The 23,050-nt window shown below is 41.9% G+C and overlaps 1 protein-coding gene and 1 long non-coding RNA gene across 3 annotated transcripts; one reads left to right on the plus strand and one right to left on the minus strand.

The window, feature by feature from the left end:
* The first annotated feature begins 143 nt into the window (after positions 1 to 143).
* On the plus strand, positions 144 to 20,856 carry SYNM (synemin). Its single transcript, XM_053988118.1, has 4 exons — positions 144 to 969; positions 6,128 to 6,252; positions 11,986 to 12,056; positions 13,592 to 20,856. The coding sequence occupies exons 1-4, from the start codon at positions 184 to 186 to the stop codon at positions 17,230 to 17,232; spliced, it is 4,623 nt and encodes a 1,540-aa protein (XP_053844093.1). The 5' UTR covers positions 144 to 183; the 3' UTR covers positions 17,233 to 20,856.
* LOC128813219 (uncharacterized) lies at positions 4,561 to 11,444 on the minus strand. Of its 2 annotated transcripts, none has more exons than XR_008438959.1 (3): positions 10,249 to 11,444; positions 8,426 to 8,465; positions 4,561 to 4,780 (listed from the first exon to the last, which is right to left on the minus strand). It is a non-coding gene; the product is annotated as an uncharacterized LOC128813219 (long non-coding RNA). The 2 variants fall into 2 exon arrangements; XR_008438960.1 differs by lacking the exon at positions 4,561 to 4,780 and adding an exon at positions 6,259 to 7,785.
* Positions 20,857 to 23,050: the final 2,194 nt, after the last annotated feature.

Raw genomic sequence — 23,050 nt, forward strand, 5'->3', positions numbered from 1 at the left:
GCCCGGCAGGGGGCGCCGCGGCGCAGCGGGGCGGGGGCGGGGCCGAGGGGCGGGCCCGAGGGCGGGGCCGGCCTCAAGGGGCGGGGCCTGTCCCGGTGCCGCGCGCGCCCCGCAGCTCCCGCCGCAGCCGCGCAGCGCCCGCAGCCCCGGGGCCACCGCGCCCCGACCCCGCGGCCCGGCAAGATGTGGCGGCGCTGGGAAGCGGGATGGGACGAGAAGAGGGAGCTGCAGGAGCTCAACTCCCGCCTGCGGGTCTTCGTGACCCGCGTGCGGGAGCTGGAGGAGGAGAACCGCTTTCTGGCGCGGGAGCTGGCGGAGCTGCGGGAGCAGGAGCTGATCGGGCTCCAGGTGCCCGAGCAGGAGCTGGCCTGGCTGCGGATGCAGCTGGAGGAGCTGAGCCGGGCGAAGCTGGAAGCGGAGCTGGAGCGGGACGGGCTGCGGCGGGAGCTGGAGGAGCTGCGGGCGCTGGGCGCGGAGGTGCTGGGGATGCGGCGGCGCCTGGAGCCCGAGCTGGCGGGGCAGCGGGCGCTGCTGGAGCGGCTGCGGGGCGAGTGCGTGGCCCTGGAGGAGCTGCTGCTGGAGCTGCAGGCCGAGCACGGGCACATGGCGGAGCGGCAGCGGCGGGAGGCGGTGGAGATGCGGGAGCTGCGGCTGAACCTGGCCGCCTTGCCGCCCCCCTTGGCCGGGCTGAGCCTGGAGGAGCTGGAGGAGACCTACGAGATGCTGCTCAGCCAGAGCTGCCGGGAGACCCTGCTGCGCTACCAGGAGCAGATCCAGGTGCTGCAGGAGCAGGAGGCGCAGCGCAACCGGGAGAACCTGGAGCTGCTGCGGGAGGAGAGCCGGCAGTGCCGGCAGCACCTGGAGGATCTGCACCGCCAGGGCCAGGAGCTGTGCGCGCTGCGGGAGCGGCTGGAGCAGGAGATGCTGGCCCTGCAGGACCGCCACGGCGCCGAGCTGGAGGAGTACCAGGTGGGTGGCACATGGGCCCCGGTCCCGGGACTCTCCCGCTTCCCTCCCGCCCCGCGGTGCCTGTTTTGGGGCTCCCCTGACACTCCTGCCACTCGCGTTTTCCCCAGGCTGGAAGAGGAGGTGGCCCAGCAGGAGCCTTTCGCTGCCGAGCCCGTCTCTGTCGGAGCCCCCGGGGGGTTTGGGGAGAGCTGGGTGCCAAGGGTGCGACTCAGAAGGGAGACAGTGACCCTGAGGACACCATCCTGGTGACAGGTGCTCCCTTCCCAACCTGCCCTCGGCAAGTGGCCCAGAGCACGGAGCGGGCACACCGGCTTGCCAGGGCTCCTGGCAGGGTTGGCAGGAGCGCTCGGGGCACGGAGCAATCCCTGGCAGCAAATGAACCCTGGGGCATGGCCCTGAGGCTTGAGGGTGGCCTGTCCCCATCAGAGAAATAATCTGGAATTTCTTTCTGTTTTACACCCATTCCAGTGTGCCTTGAGCCTCGGGAAAAAGCTTGTGGTCCCCAGGGTAGTTAAGAAAACTTTGTGTAAAGGCGAGATGATGTTGGGGGGGATGTTGGTGGTGCCAAACAGGGGGTTACAGCGTCTGCAGCTGAGGATTTGTTTGGTGTCAGGATGATGTTCGGTGTAATGCGCCATCCCCCGTGCGCGGGAGGGGATCAGCTCCTGCCGGAACAGCGGAGTGCCCGCTCGGAGCGGAGAGCGCATATTATTAGATCATGCAGCCCATCCATCCATTTCCCGAGGGCAACATTTCTTTTGTTCGTTGTTAGCCCCGTTATTAACACCCTGCTGGAGCTCGGTGTGTGCCTGAACCCCGTGTTTGCCCCGCTTTGTGCACATTATGGAGATGTTGGCAGCTGGGAAGGGACTGGGACCTGTTGCTGTGTGTGTGTCTGGTTTTTGTACTCTGCTGGATTGTTTGGAAGCTGCATAGTTTGCAGATGCTGTGAACTGAGACAGATTAGCTATGTAAGAAGTAATTGGAAAGTCTCTTAACTTTAAAATATATTTTTTTTGTTGTTTTTGACAGGACAATTCATTCTCACAGTCACATATGTAAACATTCCCAAAGCTGTAGAAGATGACATATGTAAATCCCTCATTAATTAAACCTATCCAACAGGCAAAACCAGGTGAAAATTTAAAGAAGAAATAAACCTCTTCATTTTTTCCATTTCATATTTAAAGTTTCTTAGATTTCCAAAACATGGCCTTCTTGCTGCCTATATTTTTATTAGGGGTTTATAATGAAAGTCATCATTGCTCAAACTGAAAACCTGTAAATATGGAGTAAAGAGAGCATTTTGTGTAGTTTGCTGTCCATGACACAAGTTTTTCTTCTAAAGCCAGTGAGAATAGCTTTCGTTTAACTTTTTCAGCTTAGTAAGGTGTTTTTAAACCAGTTATCTCTATCTGGTTGTATTTTTAAAGAATTTTCTTTGAAAGAGCAACTGGAGAAACCTGTTGTAGATCACAGCAATCTATTACAGAAGTCAAATAATCAAAATCAATGGACGTCCTTGAATGTTCCTAATGCAATGCTCCAAAATGGATTGTTATTTTGACACTAACATCGCAGACTTCTCTGCTACTCTCATGAATGTTTGTCATCTTTAGATTTTACAGGAAAAATAGTTTCAAATCTTAGTAATATAAGAAGAAGAAAAAAGTGTGTTGAAAATATCCAACCGTTTTCACCAGAAATTAAATATTGTCTAGATGTATTCAAATATGTCATAAGGTTTATTAATTCTGAATGGTCATATGTTTGGGTTTTAATGAGAAAGGCCTTTTTGCAGTTGCCAGTACATGAGAAATAAAATCTTTTGCTCACATCCAGGAAGAAAAATTATGGAATGCGTAGGAGCAGCTGTTTCAGGTTTCGTTCTTGGGATCAAAGCTTTTTTTTTCCCCTCTCATTTCTCTTACTGGTTGAAGTATGTTCAGCATGGGTTTTAAACTACTCTTTAAAAAGCATCAATTCCATGCTTATTTATTGTAGAGTGTCATGTAGAAATGATATGTATGTACAGATTAAAGTCAAGTTATTATTGTTCATTGCAGCTGCAATGGCAATTAGATTTATTCATATTTTCCATATATCATCCAGTTGCCTTATATGTTCATCTTTGCCTCCTGAACTGCCCTTATCCTCACAGAAGCTTTCAGCAGTGTTAAATAGAAAAAAAGTATTATAATGAACCAGGCAGGCAGTAAATCATACACTGGAAAATTTTCACTGGTCCTGAGTGCTAAAGGGATGAACTCAGTAGGTCTCTTAGTTCCATAATTTTAGTTGTGTGCTGTGAGAATACTGATGCAAAAACTCCTGGTAGTTTGAATTATTTGAATGTAAAACCATCCATGGCCCATCCTGCTGCTCTTAAACGAGGCAGATATTTTTCACTGATAAGAGTGGGTTTAGGATCAGTTCCTGTGTCAATGTTGTGAGCTCGAGAGAAGGAGAAAACATCTTGTCAAATGCACATTTCATGTCGATATGTCATGTGCCTTTCTCTGTGTACCAGTTTTGAGCCAGCCAAGTGCAGGGTGAGTTCCTCCCCTGCTGAGCCATGAATGAGCTATGGGATCAGGAAATAGTACCAGATGGAAAGGGCTGGGGCCTGGAATCCTCTATTCCCTCAGTAGGTAAAGCTTGGACAACCCAAGTAAATTCTTTCCCCCCTGCTGCCCTTCTAAAATTTCCCAGTGCTGCCTGGAAAGGAACACATGAAGGGTGAGAAAACAGTTTCTATTCCTTTACTTAGCCCTAGCAGGACATCACTGGGATTTGGGGGCTGTGATTGATGTGGCTGGGAAGCAGATCTTTCCAAGAGAGTCCTGTGTGAAGAAAACACCAGATCTGCCAAGTAGAGGTTACCTTTTGCAAAATGGGTTTGTTGGCTCGCAGTCTCCTGGACTTGGATGGATTGGTTTCTGTGCTTTTTGGCGTGCTTGGAGACAGGACTTGAGACCAGTTGTCTTCTGCTTTATGTTTGAGCATGAGTGATGGAGGGCTGGGTGTCTGGCTGTCTGCCAGTCTATAGAGTGTCTGTCCCACTGGAATTAATTCCTTTGGAACTACTGCACAGCTGGCTGAGTTACGTGGCCCCTTATGGTAATCATTAACTCCAGCTCTTGGATCCCCAGTGCTCTCCAGCCCCATGGGCAGAATCCAGGTGGCTTTTCAAAGCCAGACTAGAGAACTTGGGGGTGAGGGATTGAAGCTCTTGTGTTCTTAGATGGGTTTGAACAGCCTCTGTCTTTCAGAGCTTCCCACACTCTGTAGTCCAGTGTAGAAATTTCCTGTATGGATTTTTCTGGCACTGCAGCATTCTAAAGCTCTTTTGAAGGAATGCATGCACATGTCTAGGTTATTCTGTGTTTAATTGTTGAGGCAAGAAATGTCTGAATCATTTAACTTTTGTATCAGAGCTCTTAGGGATTGGTTTTCTTCTGCACCTTTTGCTGACTCCTGGTTCTGTTGCACCCTGGCCATTCTTGCTGGATAGCCTTTTCCTTTTAAAAGCAGTACTTGTACTTTTCTACCCTTCTCACCTTAGGATTTTCCATTGTGTCTGTGCTGTCCTTGAACAGGATTGTTACCTCAGAGCTGCTGAAGTCTGCCTGGCCATGGGATGGTGCCTCCACTGGGGTCTGCAGGAGGCTGTTGAGGGGTTTGTGGTGCTCTTTCAGATATGCAGATATGATTTGTCTTCTGCTATAAAAAGGGAATTTTAAGTACACTGAAGACTGTAGGCAAGGATTGTCACGTCAGGGGAAACATCAGTGTAATCCTTTAGCAGGAGCTGCAAAGGGAAATGGAGAAAGAAATTAATGTGTTACATAGAGAACTGTACCCATGTGTATAGGCAAATATAGGCAGCTTCCTTCATAGAGTTTTCTTGTTAGTTTTACTTTAAAAACCCCAAAACTATTAATGTTTGACATGCCAGCACTTTATATTCTTAGTTCTTACTTCTGCCTAGTGCATCATGCTGGCATTAACAGCAGAGTCCCCTGCTGTATCTTCATTTTTATGCTATTGCTCATACTGTGGTACTGGAGCACTTGCTGTCTATAAATGATATATTTTGAATTTTTTAACACTAAACCATCAGTGCCTTGATTTTCCAGTTCAATTGCAAAGCAGTTTTCAGGATGAAATCTAAAATACACTCTTGTGAATTCCTGTTCAGTGTTGTACATGTGTATGAGGTTTTGCTCTGTAAATGACATTTCAGATTTCCTGCATAGTGCAGAGTGACGTGAACAAAACAGAATTTGGCCTTTCTTGATATTTAATTTCTGTCTTCCCAGCCCCTAGAACAAAGTGCAATCTATAGCATATTAGTTAGCAAGGTTAGATTTGGTGTTAAGATATATATAAATGACAATTCACCCCTCATGTGAGAGGTAACACCAGTGATTAAAGCACTTTGTACTCTTTTCTTTTCTTCCTTCTGCCATTTAGTGTAAATACATATAACATTTATATTTATTTGTGTTGTACAACACCATATATAGCTATTGATATGAAAATGAGCAATCTTTTATCCATCTTCTGAGCAGCAGTTAGGACAGAGCTGGGTGGGCCTCAAAGCAGGCATCCAAATACTGTAGAAAACTTGAAGCAGCCACTGGCAGTTCATCTTTTACCTTGTGGGCACTGTATCTTCAGATGCTCAAATTCCAAAACTGGTTTGAACCCACGTATCTCTGGAACTGAAAATGCTGATAAACTTCTCATGGCAAAGCAATTGCTGAAATTTCTGATCTCAAGTGTGATTTAAGCATGTTTTAAAATGACCAAATGAGTCACATATAAGTCTTAAAAAGAAGTGTATTTTCCTTGCTATGTGTGCTTAATAACTTTTGTACAGGCCATCTGAATGGGTTTAACTGAAATAATTTAACCAGCTTAATAAAGAATAAAATGGACTTAGCATAAAACTTGCTTCAGGAACAAAGTATTTCAGTTTGTATATGGGGAAGTCATGGAATGGATTTCTTCTGGATTTTGAAGTGATAGAGCATTGAGGGATTTTTGTATCAGTTTTTTTTTTTTTTTTAATTAAAAATGTTATATTTTCAGGCATTGAAGTGTACAGATTTTTATGTTCTTTCAAAACTAAAAATAACTTGTTTCTGTTCAGAGAATAATTGACGCCCTGGAAGAGGAAAAGCAGTTCCTGACCATGTCAATCACAGATTATTTGAGGGACTACCAAGAACTCCTGCAAGTGAAAGCAGGCCTCATCCTTGAAATTGAGACCTACAGGTAAGATTTGTGGTCACACTCTATTGGCTAGACAAAGGATAATTTAAATCTCTTTTTATAGATATGGGAGCCCCATTCATCCTCTTTCCAGCATTTAAAATGTAAACAGTGACTTTGGGAGTCTCAAGGCTCTAAAGCCAATGTAATTCATAGGAATCCTATTAACTTGGTACAAATATAGTGGTATGTAAGAAACCTTCTTAGTCCTGGTTGAGTGGATATCAGATTGATGGGGATTTTTGAGGCAATATTTGGTTACAAGCTGAGGAGACAATATCCCTGAATTGCAATCAGTGAAACTTGAGGTTGTGTAGCTGCCATCAACTTACATGGCACATTTTAATTGTTTAAATATGTTGATTAGTGACCACCTGCAGCACTGATGTAAGCAGCAAGTTCCCCTCCTTGTTGCAGCTGTAGGATAGTGGGAAGATAACAGAAAAGTCTGTTTGGTTGAGTCCTGGCTTTCTCCATCCTTGATTTGTTATGGAAACATGTTTAGATCAAGTGGGGGATAAGAGTAAACAACATTTCTGCTAATGAATCTTCAGGACTGTACCTCTCTCTAGCCACTAAGTAGTGGCTTAGTTATTTACTAAGCCAGAGTAATTCTCTTGTCTGGAGAGTCATGATGTACATGGCACAAAACTGATTTGGAATGAAAAAAATCCTAAATAATCCAAAACTGATGAACTGGAGGAAGATCCTTTTTTCTTGTAAAAATGATGTGTTTTTTTCTACAAATAGCACAATATTTTAAACAAATGTCATTGAGATACTGACCTTCAAATAGAGAGGGATGTGCAATTATTATCAAGCAAAGGGATAATTTCCAAAAATTTAATGTCAGGCTAGTTCTGTATTTTTTTTAAGGAGACTGCCTCTGTCATTACCTTGTCTACATTGGGTGCATTATTAATATTCAGCCTGTGTAAATAGATGGGGTATTTCCAGTTAAATATAATACATGCTTCTGTGTCCTAAAGCATTAATGCTGTGTCCTGAGTGTGAACCAGTAAATCTGGATAAAGACAGCACTGAGTTATGGGTGAGGTGTGTGGAATATCAATCCACTGATGCATATGAAATTTAATTTCAGTTGCATAACTGAAAACATGAGAAACTTGAAATAACTTCTGATTAGCTTGATAAAGAGTAGTAAGCAGAGAATGTCTTCATGAAAGAGCACCAACAGCCTGTTCAAGATGCCTTGAGAATGTCTGCAAGGAGGCACAGACCAAGGCTGGTTTCTGGATGAGATAAAAATCACAGACAGTGGGGGACAAGTAATCTGCAGTCAGTTGATAAGCAACAGTATGTTGCTTGGTGTCTGTTGGTGGAGTGGGATCCCTGTGATCCTTGGACAGCCAAGAGTGTCTGGAGCATTACTGTGGAAGTGGTAGCCAGTTGTGATCCTTATCTGTGTGTTAATTCTGTTAACTTTGCTAAAAAACATGATTCTTCTGAATTTAATCCCAGCTCTGTTGTTGACTTTCACTGCTGTCGTTGAACTTTCTCCCTTGGTTTATTCATCTGCAAAACAGGATTAGCACTATCACAATAACAGAATTATCAGAGTTGTTTTGATGATTAGTATTCATCCAGAACTAGGAATGATAATGCCCAGTTATTCAGTTGTTTGAAAACCTTGTAAGCCCATGAAATTCTGGAATTTCTCCAGAGTTGTATCACTGATTATCTGAGCATTATTCGTTTGTCTAAGGATTCCCTGCCCTGGTTAATGAAAGGAGAACAATTCAGCATCACCTGCAGTGTGGTTTTTGCCCATTTAAGAAGCTCCTTAATCTGCAGGATTTCTTCATCTGATGGATGTGAATGCAACTTGTGTCACTGATGGCCTTGGCAAGGCAGATGTCAGTGGAAGAATGACCATCTGCCCACTAAAGATGAGATGAGAACAAGAGAATGGGCCTTGCTACAGATAAAAAACATGCAAATGCCAGCAAACAAAATTCTTTTAAAGTATCAGAAGCTGAAAAGCTATTGATTTGTGGTTTTACATTTATGCAGGTTTACCTATTCATCTTCTTTTCTTTTTCTCCCTTTATTCAAGAAAATAGTTCCTTTCTTCTTGTGTGTCTCTACCAACCCTGCTATGGGAGGGATCACAGTCAGTAAAGTCAAGTAGGAGAATTCTGGACAGCTCACTCACCTGCTTATTCAAATCCTGTTCCTCTCCCAGGTCTTTTTACCTGTGAAAAAAAGGGCATGTGAGCACAGCTTCAGTTGGTTTTCACAGGGGGTGCTGGCATATGCCCTGGCTTATGCATACTGGAAACAAAAGGCACCTCTTCACACTCAGTCCAACATCCTGAACTTTCCATGGAGAGCTTCCCACCAAGGCCCTGGCATTTCCTTTCCTCCTGGCCCTGTAGGTTAAGGGTGTGGTGGCTGGTCTTGGAGCCTTCTTTTTACCTCCCACCCTGTGTTTTCTCTTTGTTTTACAACTCCTACAGTGGTGTTGCAAGGTCAGTTCTTTCCATTCGTCACCATTGCTCCTGGAGTGGGAAGAAGGATCACTGTTGCAAGGAACACCCTTCCTTAAGGTCTAAGTGTATTTCCCCTCTGACTCTGCTCACCCTTCCTGCTCTGGGAGCCCAGAATCACTCAGGAAGAGAAATATGTGTCTTTGTGAAGTTACACCTCATGGGAATATTCATTCCTAAACCCTCTTCTCTCTGTTGAAGTAAATATTTATCAAGTGTCTCACAGTTTTGTTCTGTGTCCTTGGAATCCTTTAAAACCACAGTTACTTAACTATGCTTAGGTTTTACTTCCAGAAAGAAGTGGTGAATTAGTCACCCTGTAAAACTCTTGATTTTAAAAGGAGATGGAAAACCTGCCTAGAATCAGAATTACTCTCAGACCTTTCTCCTTAGCTAGCAGAAACTTCTCTTCACATAGCAGAGGCTGCCCCAAGCCTGTACCAGTAGGTTCAGGAGCTCTTCTGTCCTCTCTAAAATATGTTGTTGAAGGGTAAAATATTTCACTTTGAAATTCCAGTGTCATACAAGTGTTCTGTTCAGGTTCCCACCCTTCATTCTGAAGCACCAAAGGCTACACAACTTTTTTCTTTTTTATTGCCATGGTCATTGTTAGGATCTCTGAACACACTTGCCAGGTGGACTTTGATTTGTGTTCCTCCATCAACACTTCTGAGCCTTTCCATGCCTTCCTCTCACAAAATCATCACCAGCATTAAGGTCCTCTGAGCTACTCACCACAGCTTTTAAAGCCAGTCTCATTACTTCCCCTTCATAACTTGTACCATCCAATAGGTTCTACTCCTGTATGGGTTTTATTTTGAGAACACACTGAGTTTTCAACACCCGGGGAGTTGAACATGCAGTTACTTGCTGTTCTTCACACTCCTCATCCTCCCATCCTGGGGGGATGGAAAAAGGAGGTGGAATGGCCTTGACCCCCCGCTTCCTGGAGAGGTGGGGATTTTTTTTAACTGCTAACTCCTTAGCAAATACCCAGGATAGAGAGGATGAGTTTTTATGGCTTGCTGGCCAACTGCCCCATCTGAGATTTTGAGGTTCTGTAGCTGAAATGAAGTCATTACTGTCCTGAATGCCCATAATAAAATTTGCACTACATCTTTTTGTTCTCTCTCCCCACCCCAACCACTTTATCTCCTCCACCTGCTTTCATGGACTCGTTGTTTCTGTTGTCATCCAGCACAGTCTGACAAACATGTTCCTGCTAACTTTAGATAAATGCCATTAATAATGAGATGAGCTAATGGTGCAGTTGGATTATTTTCTGGTAACACTTAAATTAAGTGTTAACAAAAAGGGAGTATATGTCATTTGGGACTTGATTTCCAGGAAGTAGCTGTCATGGTTATTTTTTTAGAAGAGTGCTGCTTGGGGCAATTTTTTTTTATTATTATTATTACTATGAGCACTTTAAAGTTCATACAGTTGAAATTAATTCTTTGGGCAGTTTAAGTTTAAAAGCAGACCTTACCACCAAGAGGCTATTATCAGGAAAGGATGCAGAGGAATAGAGAAGCAAAATGACTTGCATAAACTGAAGCTATGGTCAAGCAGAGCAGCACAACCTGAGTTTGCTGGCTCATTACAGTACACTGCCCTTTCTCGTGCCAGTTTAGTAAGCCAAGCTCAGTTTAACTTTTTCTTGGTTTTCTGATAAGCATGAGTTCATACATATTATTAAGTGCCCAGTAAAATACTGATTCTCTGTCCAGTTTTACAGAGGTTTCAGGAAGCTTTGCCTTTCACTTTCAGTAGTAATCCTTCAGATGCAGCTTTTCTGTGGGCTGCTGCCCTTTGCCATATACAGTTACCTCCTGGAACTTATTTTTAGTGACTTCATACGTTGCTGCAGCAACTGAACAACTGTTGTTTTAACAGCAGCCAGAAATCCTTAGTCAAACTCCCCACGTTCCTGCTTTCCTTCGTCATGGTTAACACTTTCACTGCCAGCTCCTGGATGTGTTTCTGCAGCGTCACCACCAGCTTCTCTGGCATGTCTGTCAGAGCGATTTGTTTGGCACTCACTGGCTTCATCAGATCAGATGTTTGGTCTTGGGAACATTACATGTGTTGAAGGGATCTAATTCCTCTGAAGCTTCACTCAGCATGGAGAAAGATAAATTGCTTTTACTGTGGGTTTTTTCAACTCAACAGAATAGAAGGAAAGATGCCCATCTGAGCCTGCTTTAGGTAGTTCTAACCGGGCTTTTCTTCTGGATCCAGACAAATGCATCAAGGCAAAGAAAACCTTGCTACTGATATTTTGCTGATGCCAAAGTCATGGGAAGTGTGAAGTATACAGGTGATGCTTAAAACACCTGCTTTGTTAGCTTTGACACAAATGTCCAGCAGAGGTGTTTGTACCCCAATCCTAAATGGCTTTCAGCTCCTGCCCCAGGGAGTCAGAAGCCTTGGCTATCACAGTCCTCCAGCTTTACCCTTGCCAGCTTTGATGTTGCAGCTGTGTCTTATCAGTGCAGAACATCTGGCATTCCCAAACCCAGAAATGCTGTAACTGGCTGGTGGAAGCAGCATAAACCTCCCCAAGTTACTGTGCTGGCTGTGACATTCCCTTGCACAGGGAATGACCCTGATGTAGCATTTCCAGGCTGCTGCCCCAGCACTTCCTGGAAGTGTGGGAGCTGTTGGGAGTGTCACTGCCAAAATGGTCAGGGACAGACAGAGATGGCATTAAAAGAAACCAAGCAGTTTCTGACACAGAGAATTTCCCTACTCCTTTTTTTGTGAAATGTGTTATGCTGATTTCCAATGGAATAGGAGCTAAGAATAGTCAATTTAACACTACAAATTGTTTCCTCCAGCCCTGTGCTTGGCAGTAGAAAGTTATACTTTCCTTCATTTTTCATTTGAAAATGATAGAACTTGCAAATCCTCCTGTAACAGCTCCCTCATAACACATTTCAACCACCTTTACGACTCTTTTACAAACAGGAAGGCTGCTGTCTTTTTTTTTTTTTTTTTTTTTTTTTCATTTTGCATTTTCTTTGTAAAACATCTTGCCCAGAGAAGCTGTGGCAGCCCCATCCCTGGAAGTGTTCCAGGCCAGGTTGGATGGGGCTTGGAGCAACCTGGGACAGTGGAATGTGGCAACTACAGGACAATTGTTTCAATTCCTAAGACTTACACATGTAAAATATTATGTTTATTGTTCCCAGTATTTTAATGAAATGCCCTTTGTGTTTTGCAGAGCTTTGTTAGAAGGGGAGAGCAAGCAGTGGATTATATGGAGAGAAGAGCATGCAGGGAAACTGCCTCAAGGTAAAATATGAATATTTAAAATATAATTTTGAATTAAATTAAATATAATTGGAAATTACTATGTTAATTTGTGATGTATATTTTATGGGTGTATTGCAAAGTGAATATTGAATTAGTTTTGAGTGTTAATATTTTAAATCAACATATTGCTCTTCTATATGAGATACCTTATAAAATCATGGCTTGAGTGGAGAACGTAGGGAGTGATGTTTCATAGCTCTAAAGAACTTTTGGATGCCCATCAGTCTTAGAAGAGTTTTGAAGTATAAAGCAAGAGGTGTTTAACAGCACATGTAGCTAAAAGTATGGAGTTCATCATCCTGAGGCATTGTGAGTGTTAAAAAGTTCACGTGGGTTTAAAGAGATATTTTAGCAGAGTAATGAAAGACAAATCAAAGACTTACTAAACATAAAGATACCATTTCTATCTTAGGAGCTGCAAATCTCTGGAGGCTGTGAGAGTATACAAGGGAAGTATCACTATTTACTTGCCCTGTTCTTATACTCTTCCCTGTGTATCTACTCTTGGTCCCTGCAAACAGGATTTTAGATAAGATGGACTTTCACTGTGACTGCTGTGGCCATTGCAATTAATAACAGAATTAATCTGGATAATACTCATGAGTTTAACAATGTGGGGTCATTATCGTAGTCCCAGAAGATACTTGAAGGCTGTGTGTGTAGCAGGAAATTCAACAGGCTCAGGCCTAGGCTGAAATGCTCACAGAGATCTGCCTGTGCTGTTAAACTGTGAGCACTGTGCCTGCATCTGGACAGCACAATTTGGATCTGGACTAGCCAGTACTTCTGCAGACAATGCTCAGCATATTCACAGAATAGGGTAGGAATTACAGAAATAATACAGGAGACACTACCAAAAGTCAGAGGAGCTCTGGTAGCTTTTCAGGAGTGAGAGATGGGAGTGGTGCAGTACTGGTTGGTCTTAACTGTCAGATATTCCTGGCACATTGTATTAATTTCTATAGATAGAGCCTAAAAGGTTCTTTGTTTCTTTGTTTCTCTCCCTTGTTGTGCTTTACTGTGTGGCTATGAAGGGTTGTATTTGTGTTTGCAGTTTCTAGTATGTGGTGGCAGGTGTGCCATTATGTCAATAGGAACTAAGGAACTTCAGGCCACTTAGGCTAATGAAGCAAAAAACCCAGCCTATGATGTCAGCATACATTATTTAATAAGAAGTTGCAAATGAGCACCGGTATAAATACAAAAAGTGCAATTCCTCAATAAATGCCACAATACCCAGTAGTGCACAACAGGTAAAATTAGCAAGATCTTGCAACTTGAGAAAAAGCTTTGCTTTCAGCTTTAATTAATTTATGCACAGACTTAATTAACAGGCAAAACCTACAGGAATGCCTTTACAAAGCTCCACTGAAAATGAAGACATTATTTCTTTCAAAAAACATAGTTCATGTTTTCTTAGTTCATGTTTTCTTAGTTCATGCCCTGTATTTGATATTTGTATTTTAGATACAAATCATTATTTTAATGCTTGGTCACCTGTGCTCTCTTTGCAGATATTATAAACACTTCCTATAACTACACTGATATTTACTCTACTTATCAAGAAAGAAATAGAAATAAAGCTTCACCAGCTGCCAGGATCACTGACACGAGGCACAGAATGCCAGTGACAAATAGGAGCAGCTCTGCACATTACTCAGCTCACTCCACGCAGGCTGCATCACACACAACAACGGGGGGAAGAACTTTTGGAAGGGACCTGCTTGGTTCAACGTATCGCCCTTCAACGACTGTCACAAAGGATGAAAGGATTGTAACAGACCACAAAGAACTGAGAACATTTACTCCAGACTACAGTAGCTGGAGAAGCACTGAAATGCAGCAAAAGAGGATTCCAGAAAGAAAGAAAACAGAAGTTACAACTTCATCCACAGTATCTTTTTCGAAAGAATCAGCACATGCTGAAAGATCAGACAAGGACCACAAGCTTGATACTGAAAGAACTAAACCAGGCTTCACTAGATTTCCAGCTTATGAACTGATTACCAGTGCAAAACCATCTAAATATGAAGAAACTATAATTGAAACTCGGACCACACTAAAAGACAAAAGAGGAGGTAGCAAACCAACTGATGAGAGGACATCTCTGCTGAAAGAAAAAGACAAGCTGCAGAAACAAATGAAGGATGAGAAAAAGAAAACTGATGAGAAATCTTTTATAGAAGAAACTGTCGATTTTGGGAGGAAGACTGAGCAGAAAAAATATATCCGTGAGGAAGTTAGCCAGAAGGTAACAGGGAGTGATATTTCTACTGCAAGAACTCTGAAAAGTGAATCAACCAAAAAAGATGCAACTGTGACCTCAGAATCAAGAAGCAAAGATGTCATTGAGATACCAATCACTATTGAAAGGCCTGTTCCTGACAAAGGGCTTCAGAGAAATAAAGAAATAAGGGTACAAGGTGTTAAAACTTCCATAGGAAGAGAAACAGATGACCATGTAACTCAGTCTGCTGAAACTCGCCAAGTGAGGATTTCAGAAGCAGAGTCCAGTCTGGAAGGTCAAGAGCAAATTAGGGATGGAAGCCACAAAATTGGAACTCTGCCAACTGAAAACATAGCAGAGAATATTGTTGCTGACATTCTTAAAAGTTTTACACAGTCTTCTAGTTCACAGATGTCAACAGACACCAAAGTGACCTATTTTGATAAGAAAGAACAAGAAGATGAAGGGAAATTAAAGACTGAGTTCACAGTGCAGTCTCAAGTTCAAGAAGACATAGCTATTTCTGATGAGGGTGACTTAGGACATCTATCAAACCAGGATGTTAGAAAAGTGATTCGAGAGGGCATTGAGGGAACTCCTTCCAAAGAGGAGATAGAAGACATTGTCCATCATGGCCTGAAAGGAAGCGAGAGCGGAAAGAACGTGTCTGTGAATGTGGAGATAGTAGAGGAGCCACTGGATTACACCACCGATGAAAGGACTGATTTTTCAACACCTTTCCAAGTAGAAGAAGTGGAGGATTCATTCCCTGAGAGGGAGAGACGCTACGGTGAAGAGGAACAAAACATCACCTTCACGTATGAAGATGTCAAAAAGAAGAAACCGCGCCGTGAGAGCTTCACTCGCGTGGAAGAAGTAACTGAGGAAGATGACTCACCTATTGAACAGAAATATTTTGTATCTGTTCCTGATGATCATCCTCTTATTAATGAAAAAGATGATGACTCAGTATATGGGCAAATTCATATTGAAGAAGAATCGACTATTAAATATTCCTGGCAAGATGAATTTTTGCAAGGCACGCAAAGTAAGAGAGAGGAAGGTGTGAGCTCTCCAGAAGAAACCTATAAAGTGGTGGGGGAGGAAGCGAGTGCCCATATTTTAAAAGAGCATCCTGAAGGTGAAAGATCCCATGTTGAATCCATTGTTATTGAAAAAGAAATTAAAATTCCCCATGAATTTCAGACTTCGATAAAAGGGCTTTTATCCAAGGAAACGAAGGACCCTAAACATCAATTGAAGGAAGCTTTGGAGCAGTTGGAGGGCAGTCTCCCAGAAAGCGTGAAAGAGGAGCTCTCTGCATTAACAAAGGACAACAAAGTGGATGCTAGTAATTTGGCATTTGATATCAAGAAAGTTGATCAGAAGGAGGAGGGGGGCTCAGTGACCATAGTTGCTGAAGTCAATCTGTCCCAGACCCTTAATACTGATGAGTTTGATGTAGATCAGCTTGGTGAAGTAATCAGAAGCGAGAAGGAGAAGGCAACAATACACTCCCTGAAGAAAGAGAGCTCAGATAGGAGCAACGTAGAAGTTTCTTCCCACAGTGACAAATACACTCCTTTTGCTGACCAAGAGATCTACAGCTCCTCCACGACGAGGCGGAGTGGTGGCACTGGCTATCACACCACTGAAAGGGTTGTTTATGACGGTTCGGTTTCAGAAACTGCGGATTACGGAGAGGCTTCTCACTCATCACAATCAGCTGATGAGACCCAGTCCCAGAGGCGTGTCAGGGTTGGCCCAGCAGAAGTCCAGAGGCTTGAGCAGGTCCTGTATGAAGGGCCTGGTTCTGAAATGCTGGAGCTCAGTGCTACAGAAGATCTTGTTCAGAGAGAGGGACTGTCAGAATTCAGCCAATCTGTGAAGCACTTTAAACTGGGCCCCAAGGAAATCCAAACCACAGAACAAGTAATTTTTACAGGCCCTATTACTACAGTTGTAGAAGAGATGGATTCTGGAAATCTTTCTCAGAAAGTCTCAACAGACTTCAGCAGGGCCACAAGACGTGTCACAGTAGGATCAAGGCAAGTGACTGAAGAAGTCTCTTTTGAGGGGTCGGGTTCAGACTCTCTGGCACTCAATAGTTCAGATGGCCTTTTCCAGGCTGAAGGGGCTGTGGATGTCAGCAGATCAATGAGGCACTTCAGGCTGGGCCCAAAAGAGGTTCACACTGAGCACGTTATCTTTGAAGGACCCATCTCCGGTAAAGTGGAGGTCAGCAGCACAAGGGACTTCTCACAGGGAGAAAGTTCAGTCAGACAGATCCAGACGGGTCCCCAGGGATTTATGACAGCTGAAGAGATCATCTACCAGGGGCCTGTCTCCGAGCACACAGAAATCACTGAACTGGAAGACCAGACCCTTTCAGGAGGCTCAAGAGCTTTCAGGCACGTTAAAGTAAGTCCTGCAGGAACTCATACTGAGGAAATCGTCTTCTCAGGACCCATTGCTGGAGTGGTGGAAGATCTTTCACAAATAGCAGAGTCATCTGAGAGCAGCAGCTCCGTGAAGCATATTAAAGTGGGCTCCAGGGAAACAGCTTACACTTTCCAAATGGATGTTTCCAGTCTGGGTGGAACATCTGCAGTGAAGAGTGGAGAACAGCAAGGGGCAACGCTGGTGTCCAGCAAGCAAGAGCCTTCTGCTGGTCAGCCACAGGTCATCGTTGAAAGCAACCAGCTTGCAGGAAGTGAAAGCACAAGAAGTAGCTACGTTCTCTCCAGTTTCTCCCAAGATCAGGGTGAAAAGGTGGTGGAACAGTCATTTTTTGATCAAAGTTTGCAGTTGCAAAGAACGGTCGACCAAAGGTCGGATACTTCTGAAGGGAAGAAAGTTGCTTTTGTCTACCTGGACCACGAGGAGGAAGATGATGAGGATAATGAAAATGATGGACAGTGGTTCTGAAAGGACTCTGTGATGAAGCCTACATCGCAGTTTGTTTATACGTATTTTTTATTATCCTTTTTTTTTAAGAGAAAAAAAGGGATGGGGAAGCACTCAAACTATTTAGATTATTAATGGTGGACTGAGAAGTATTGAATTTAAGCCTCTATTCAGTACATTTTATTTTATTGGAAATTTTATTTTTGGGAGAGATCATGCTATTAATATTTTTCCTCAGAGTTCTATGTCTAATATTTTCAGATTTTTCCACCCATAGAAACAGGAATTTGCTACTGGGGAATTCAAAGGATTCTATTTTTTTTGTTTGTTTTATAGCACATCAGCTATTAAATGTGTGCTTGAATAGGACTTTTCTAATTATTTTTTTCTTAATACTGTATTGTACTTGGTTACTACATTATTACTATGCAATTCTATTTGAATCTCAAGCTACTAACCACAAATTTAACAGAATATGAGACTAATGAGTGGTAGTAGCTGATTTTCAGTTCCATTTCTGTGTACTTATATGCAATACCTAATGCATACATTATAAGAGACAGTTATAAAATTCAATATGGTCCTGTAGGATCAAACTAAGCATAGCAAGAATTGACAAAAGTGACATTATTTATATAACTTGAATGCAGTGAAAGAGGTAACACTGAGGTAAGAATTTCTCACAGTATTCCAGGTGAGAAATAGTGAATTTTATGGTTAGACAGTAGTATATTTAATATCTCTAAAATGAAAACAAATTTAAAAACTAGACTGGATAGTCTTCCCACTGAGGTAAGGAGAACTCCTTACAGATTCAGTGGCTGTGTACATTAGTAACCTCAACTTATTTTGCAGTTTATGGGTTACCTGATACTAGGTATTGCTAAAGGCAGGTGTGAAGTGTCAGATATAATTACATAGTGCCTAATTTCCTAAAACAGTGAAATTAGCTGATATGTGTCCTGTTAGAAGGAAACTCTTACAAATGACATTGATGACACTTATGATCATTGTGTGTCAGCTCATTCCCAGATAATCCTTTGTTTACAAACAAGATGTCCTTTTCAATCACTCCCCCTGCAAACCCAACCTGAGATTTGAATTTTTCTTCCTTTTTTTTCCTCTGAATGTAACATGTGCCTGAGGCCGAAGTTGCCTTCTACTTAAATCGTTTGCAAATAAGCTAATTTCACTTGGATTGCACATTGGTTGAATGAAGGACATAATTTCACTTTATAATTCAGTGACTTTATAAGTTCAGCTTGGAAGCCAGCACAGCACCACTGGCTGGCCTGACCTGGGCGGTGCTGGCAGTGACAAAAATAGCAGCCAAAATATTGTCACTGGGGTAAGAAATACCATACTGGACACGTATGGAAGTAACAAACAGAGGTGAGAAGCTGCTGTTTCTGCACACACACACAAGCACGAGCACACACTCACTCACTGTGCCCACCTCTGCAGAGCAGACACACACCTGGCTCGGGGTGGCTGAGCAGCGCCAGCCCGGCCGGTGCTGACTCCCAGATTTTTTTCCTGTGGTTATGTAAGCCTAGTTTTGTGTGTGCTGATCCATATTAGAATCCAGTTAGACTATCTTAGTCTGGCATGACTAGTCACTTTTCAGATTCCTTACTATTAACAGAAGTAGATTTCTCAAAGCTGACTGCTGCTTTATACTATGAATGTAAATGCAAAGCTGAGAAGCTCTGTGCTGACTGACATATCCTGCTCTTTCAGATATAGAACACTTTAATCCATGTGTGCCTTGGTTTTACTAAGTTTGAAACTGTAAAAAGCTATTAATGTTCCAAAGATTAACTCATGAGGTTTGTCTGCACTGCAAAATTTTCTGAATGTTTTCCTCATTTTGTCTGGAATCATTTCTTGAAATTGGAATTTCCACCAACAGCTGGAAAATCAATAGGAAACTGAGTTGTGTAGAAGCACGAAAGCATGTAATCTAAGCTTATTTATACTGTTCACTGTGTAATCAATAATATTTTTTTTCAAAATTATTCCTATATGCTCAGAAAAGATCTTGTGCTTCCATTTATAAATAGGATGTTAATTATTGTAATACTTCTATAATCTCATCCTATGCTTTTGTTTCCTTAGATGACTGTATGATTTTAAAGGTGGTAACATCTCTGTGTTTAATAATCTAATAATCTTGTATAAGCCAGAATTTTCCAGCTAAATGCAATACTGCCAGTAATCAGATTCTGTACTTCAAGTATCAAATAACTGCATGAAGGAAGAAGTCAGGTCTGTAGTAAGCAACAGAGGTAAAAATAATAAGTGTAAGTTTTATTGAAATTTTATTCAAGACTTACCATTCTCTGTAAAACAGATACAAGAATATCTGCAGAAAATATATTTAGCAACCAACAAAAAGCTACTTACAATGTCAAGCCCATTTATTGATACATTGTGGAATCTGACAGATTCAGGTGCTCCTTAGGAACAGTGATGCCAAAACTGTTCCATTTATCTTCACCTGCTGAGAGAATTATAATGTAAGGTGAGGGAATAAACCACTGAGGAGCAAGTGACTCATAAAATGTAGGTGCCCCTAGCACTGAAGGATTAAAAAAAAAAAAATTAAAATCAGTATTTTTTCCCACTGAGGCAACAGCAGCTCTTCAGAAATTCCTTTGCACATCACTTCCAGGTGCACTCGATTATGCCAAGATACATTTTTGTTTTGATAGTCTGGAGGAATAATCTGTCCAATGTACTTTATTTAAGAGCAGGATTTTGATCATTATTGGGAAGCTGGGTTATTGTAGAGAACTGGAAATGTGCATTTGCATGACATTAAAAAGATTTTAACATTTCGGGCACAGTTCCTTTGCATGAAGAAAGGCTGTGAAAACAAAGTTGCCTCACATATAAACGTTAAAGTTTTAATATAATCAACCCATTTTCCACTTAGTTCTCATTAACCTGAGACATTTAGGCATAATGATAGCTTTTGGACAATTCTACCTTCAGACAAGGGAGTGTATTTAGGTGGACAGTCATATCCAGCATGCCTGGTGGCTGCATGTGCAGAATTGGGGCTGTAGGTACATGAATTACTAATGAGAGCAAACATAACCTACTCCCTGGTGTACTAACTCACCCAAGGTGATCACTTTCTGCATAAGAATTATATCCTGTGGCTGAGCAGATTGGTGAGACACCCTCAGTCAGCATGCACTTCTGAAGCTTACTCATATTACGCTTTTCATTAAATAGAAATAAAAACTTTACCGCTGTGTTTGGATTTAAAAAAAACGCTTTTCAAATATAATTAGCATTTTGGGATGGGTAAAAACAATGTATTTCTATGCTGATACAGATCAGAAGTGGAGCACTGTTTTTTCAAATGTGTGAACCACTGGTCTAGGAAGCAAATAGAGCATAGAAGATAAAGAAGGATGTGTGAGATAGCGAGAGCTCTGTGCTGGCTGATGTTTGTGAACAGCAGGTGTTTCAAAAGACGGTCAGAATGTTGAACCTGGGTTTGTTGATGTCAGCTGGAAACTTTGCAGGCAGCTTGTGTTCTGGTCATTTGCAATGAAACTGCGTTTTTTGTGGTGGTATAAGCTTTGTGATTTTACACTTTTTCACTCTTGAGTATTAAACAATGAAAATGAATGCAGGTGTTTCTCTTTCTTCCTGTCTGATGTTTTTAAGGTTGCACTGTCCAAGAGAAAGGACTTAATCTCTGTAAATACCTTGTTCTCAGGCTGGGCTAATTTTGGTTCAAAGAATGAACCTAATTTTTCATTCCAGCAAAGATTCACCTCTTGCAGGCTGATAATAGAAATGATGGCAGAACATGGCAAATTCCTTATTCCACCTGCACACAGCACGTGGGGACCAGCAATGGTTGTGGAGTGCCACGGGTAGTGGCAGAGGCAGAGTATAAAGCAGCACAGAAGGTGGAATTCCCTGAGCTGTCAGCATCATAATTGTCCTTGGAGCCTGGCACTTGACCAAGGTACGTCTTAACTTTTACCCTTTTCTTGTAAATAAAACTATTTTACACCCATTTTGGAAAATAATGTGTATATATATATATATATATACACATATATATACACATTCTTAATTAAAGAAATGGGTCAGAATGAGATTTTATGTGAAAGAGTGAGACTTTCTGAAGAGATGTCCATTTTTAATACACTGAGAAAAAAGTACACATTCTTCATATATTGCAAAACAGGGAAGAAAGTATCTGAAAGTACTGTCTAAATCGCAGCATAATCTGAAGATGGTTAAGTGATCAGCAAAATAGTTTCCACTGAAAATGGCCTCTGTCAGAAAAAGTATGTTTTCAGGCTCTATTAAGTGAATCAGTATTGCTGTTAAAACTCTCAATGGTGAAGATCTGATTTCTCTGAGACTTGACGTGTTTCTCTGAGCAATGTGGAATGGCACTCAAAATGGGTTGGCTTTTAGTACATCAAAACTTCAGTTTCCTGGTTTTGACACACTTGTCAGTTGTGATAACTTTTTAAAGATGCACTGAAAATATGGGGGTGTCTCAGTATTCTAAAAAGGAGAGTTTAAAATTGAGATAAAAGATGTTTGTTCATACTCCAAATTTAAATAGTTCAAAAGGTAAAACTCTTTTTCCTGATGTATCTCAGGAAGCAACAAAATAACAAGCTACCTGCCTAATGAACAGTTTTTCTTCAGCTAGGAAAAACTCTGGGTTTGCAAAGATGTTATCTGCCACTATTGGGTTATCCCAAACCACTGGTATTGGTTTTCATTTCAATTTCCAAATCATAATGTGAGTTTGGTGTGGCAGGAATTTACTGCTGGAATCAAACCTGCTTGGTAAAGTTTTTCCAGGTGAGAAAGTTAAGAGATGCTGAACCCTAATACTAGGTAGGATTTGCTTCACATTTTATAAACCTGATAGGAAAAGCAATACACTGTAACCAAAATGCTTCTGACCTGCTGAAATTTCTATTTTCCTCTTCCTTATATTTGTCATGATGTGATTTGGGTCAGGAGTCAGAGGGGGACTCATGGTGGGTTGATGTTTCAGTGTAGTGGTCTGTGTTATTTGCTTAGTCAGCCTTTTTGTGGCCCTGCAGAACAGGCAGGGAGGTACAGGCTGTTGATTATTTTCATCTCAAGGTTGTTTCCCACTTCAGTTTAGTTTTGGAGAGTGTGCCTGTAAGAGACCCAGGTACTTAATACAAATTTTTAAAAAGACAACTTCTCTGCATAATTAGAAATTGCTGCTTCAGATTGGTTGAAATTTCTCTGAATTTTGGTCTTACTTTCACTTAATGCCATTGCTTCATCCTGTGAAAACAGAGATGCTCTATGACCATCTCTGCCACTATTTGCTCTTATCACTTAAGCAGAGGAATTAACCAAGAAAATCAGCGATGGCAATGATGGCACAAATCAAATCTCTTTAGGCAGTGGCTGCTAAATCAGTGACACATCTGACATTTAGTGGAGGAAAAAGCCTAAGGAGTGAGTGAGCAATCTGAGCTGCTGCCTGGGGAACTTTCCAACAGTTTGACTCATCTGTCTTTTCCATCAGGCATTTGTGTGACTCCCTGTGCCTAAATATCTCTGAGAAGTGCAAAGGAATAGAGATTCTAACAGGATGCAAGAAGATGCTCAGCCAAGAAAGGATCTAATTAAAACCTTGCTCTGAATATGTCAGTGGTTTCTTGAGTTGCTGTCAGTCCTTTTTTTTTTTTTTTTTTTTTTTTGTGGGTGCCAAATGAGATTTGGCAGTGAAGGTAATACAATATACAATTCTATGATACGTATTTCTTAGACTCTCACTGGAGTAAACTGATAGAGAAAATTCATA

Source organism: Vidua macroura, chromosome 12 (genome assembly GCF_024509145.1).
Source record: "Vidua macroura isolate BioBank_ID:100142 chromosome 12, ASM2450914v1, whole genome shotgun sequence".
Lineage (NCBI taxonomy): Eukaryota > Metazoa > Chordata > Aves > Passeriformes > Viduidae > Vidua > Vidua macroura.

Coding starts and splice junctions, on each gene's coding strand:
- SYNM (XM_053988118.1), top strand. CDS start 184: ATGTGGCGGCGCTGGGAAGCGGGATGGGACGAGAAGAGGGAGCTGCAG. Junction 6,253..11,985: donor CTTGAAATTGAGACCTACAG/GTAAGATTTGTG, acceptor TGTGTTTTGCAG/AGCTTTGTTAGAAGGGGAGA. Junction 12,057..13,591: donor TGCAGGGAAACTGCCTCAAG/GTAAAATATGAA, acceptor CTCTCTTTGCAG/ATATTATAAACACTTCCTAT.